The 2,689-nt window shown below is 54.4% G+C and overlaps 1 protein-coding gene across 1 annotated transcript in view; it reads left to right on the top strand.

Annotated features, from left to right (window-relative positions):
- PLCXD1 (phosphatidylinositol-specific phospholipase C, X domain containing 1) overlaps nucleotides 1-2,391 on the top strand; it is a 29,092-nt gene extending 26,701 nt beyond the window's left edge. The window contains 1 exon segment of the mRNA XM_006902992.1: nucleotides 2,153-2,391. Coding sequence (XP_006903054.1) covers nucleotides 2,153-2,391 — 239 coding nt within the window.
- Nucleotides 2,392-2,689: the final 298 nt, after the last annotated feature.

The following is a 2,689-nucleotide window of genomic DNA, read 5'->3' on the forward strand; positions in this document are numbered from 1 at the left end:
CTCATCCGATACCTGGAGTCCATGAAGAGCGCCGGCCGCCCGGGTAAGTGCACTGGGCCATGTGTGTATCGAGGTGGGCCAGGAGTGTGACAAGGTGTGCTGTGTGTGGACACAGGTGGGCCAGGTGTGTGGCCAGGTGGGCCATGTGTATCCAGGTGTGTGCGACCAGGTGGGCCAGGTGTGTGCAACCAGGTGGGCCAGGTGTGTGTAGCCGTATGAGTGCACCTAGGTGGGCCAGGTGTGAGACCAGGTGGGCCATGTGTGTGTACCCATGTGGGCCAGGAGTGCCACCAGGTGGACCAGGTGTGTGAACCCATGTGGGCCAGGAGTGCCACCAGGTGGACCAGGTGTGTGAACAGGTGGGCCAGGTAAGTGCACCCAGGTGGACCAGTCCTGTGAACTTAGGTGCATGAACCTAGGTAAGGCAGATGTGTGCCTTTGTGGGCTAAGTGTGTGCCCATGGGGGCCATGTGTATGCGTCCGGGTGGACCAGGCATGTGTACTTAGGAGTGTGGGCCCAAGTGGGCCAAGTGTGTGCACCAAGGTGAGCTCAGGTGTGTACCCAGACGGGCCAGGTATGTGCTGTGCACTCAGGTATGTATGCCCAGGTGTGCACACCTAGGTGTGTGGAGCCTAGGAGGGCTAGGTGTGCATGCTCATGGGAGCCAGGTGTGTGCTGTGCGCCCAAGTAGGCAAGGTGCATGCATCCAGATGGGCCATGTGCTGTGCACTCAGGTGTGTGCACCCAGGTGGGTGAGGTGCACATGCAAGTCCCTTCCACATTCCCTAGGTTCGCTGAGGTGTGTTGCTCGTGTCTGTACCACGTACTGTGTAGACAGAGTCTAGGTGTAAGGCCTCCAGGGCTCCCTGGACATCCACTTCTCTGTGAGATGGACCCACCCAGAAACTGGGGTCACGGGGGCACGGATGTCAGATATAGCGTTGGATTAGATAGATAGATAGATAGATAGATAGATAGATAGATAGATAGATAGATAGATAGATAGATATAATAGAGATAGCTGATATATAGAAACAGATTGGATAGATGGATTAGATAGTAGATAAAATAGGTAGATAATAGATAAGAAACAGAGATATAGATGATAGATGAGATAGTGATGGATGACAGATAGATGAGCGAGATCATAGATAATATATTGAAACAGACTGAATAGATGGATGAATAGATAGATTAGATAGAAGAGATAGATGATAGATGAGAAACAAGAGATATAGATGAGAGATAGAAAGATCATAGATAGATGATATATAGAAACAGACTGGATCGATGGATAGATAGATAGATAGATAGAATGGATAGATACATCGATTACATAGGTGATAGATTAGAAGATAGATAAGATAGAAGACAGATTAGACAGAAGATAGATGATAGTTATTATATATAGATTAGATAGATAGATAGATAGATAGATAGATAGATAGATAGATAGATAGATAGATAGATAGATAGATAGAGACACAGAGGTGTAGGTATGTATATAGAAACAGGAAGGATGGCCGTCTTTCTGATGATCGATGGATGGACAGATGGACAGACGGTCAGCGGCATCGACAGCCATCACCTCTTTCAGGTCCCATCACCCCAAAGATAAACCTCATCCCCATCGGGGTCTCCCCCTCCCCCTTCTCGAGCCCCTGCAACCACGTCTCTGTCCACTGCAGGCTGGTGTCCTTTCTGTGGCCTCTGTCCACTGCTGGCTGGGATCCCGTCTGCGTCCTCTGTCCTCTGCTCTGTGTGTCTTTCTGAGGTCCCCCCTTCTGGGGATGTTCTGGGGGGGTATTAGATTGGGGCAGAACCACGCTTCTGTCCACTGCAGGCCATTCCCCCATCTGTCCTTCTGTGTCCCCCTCTGCTCTGCGTGGTCATTTCTCCCCCGGAGCAGATGGAGCATGTGAACCACATGTGGGGGTCCCCTCTGGGGTGAGGTTTGGGGGACGACACAGATGAGGGTCACCCCTGAGGGGCAGCCCTTGTGGGTGACCCCCAGAGCTCCAGATGGACGCTGACACCTCCCCGATGCAGGTCCGCGCCCTCAGGGTCTGCGGCGTCCACCCAGAAACGTGAAGACGGGGGGTGGTGGTGAATGGAAGCGGGGGTCCACACGCATGCCTCCTCTGCTCGCAGATGGACTGTTTGTGGCCGGCATCAACCTGACTGAGAACCTGGGCTACGTGCTGGCCCACCCGGCCGAGTCCCTCAAGACCATGACCCTGCCCAGCCTCCCGCAGCTGACCGCCTGGGTGCGTAACCAGTGCCCGGGGCCCGGCGTCCACTGCACCAACATCATCGCCGGCGACTTCGTCGGGGCGGGCGGCTTCATCGGAGAGGTCATCCGGCTCAATGACAAGCTGCTCGTGGGCTGACCGGTGGCCCCGGCGTGAGGTCACCCTCGGCCTGTCCAGTGCCAGCTGGACCCTCAAAGACTGCATCTCTGTGGGGGGACAGGAGGGCTGCCCTGTGACCACGCCCACGACAGAGTCCAGAACCTGAGCGACAAGGGTGACCTTCTGTCCTGCAAGTCCTCCCTTCTCTGTGCCGTCCAGCACACAGCTGGACAGGTCTGTCCTCAAGTGACCATGCCCCGTTAGAGTCCAGTATGCTGTGACCTCCAGCGGCCACACCCCTCTGTGAAGTCCAGTACCTGAACCAGCTACAAGGGTG

Source organism: Elephantulus edwardii, unplaced genomic scaffold (genome assembly GCF_000299155.1).
Source record: "Elephantulus edwardii isolate Elephantulus edwardi_28Jun2011 unplaced genomic scaffold, EleEdw1.0 scaffold00490, whole genome shotgun sequence".
NCBI classification, from domain to species: domain Eukaryota; kingdom Metazoa; phylum Chordata; class Mammalia; order Macroscelidea; family Macroscelididae; genus Elephantulus; species Elephantulus edwardii.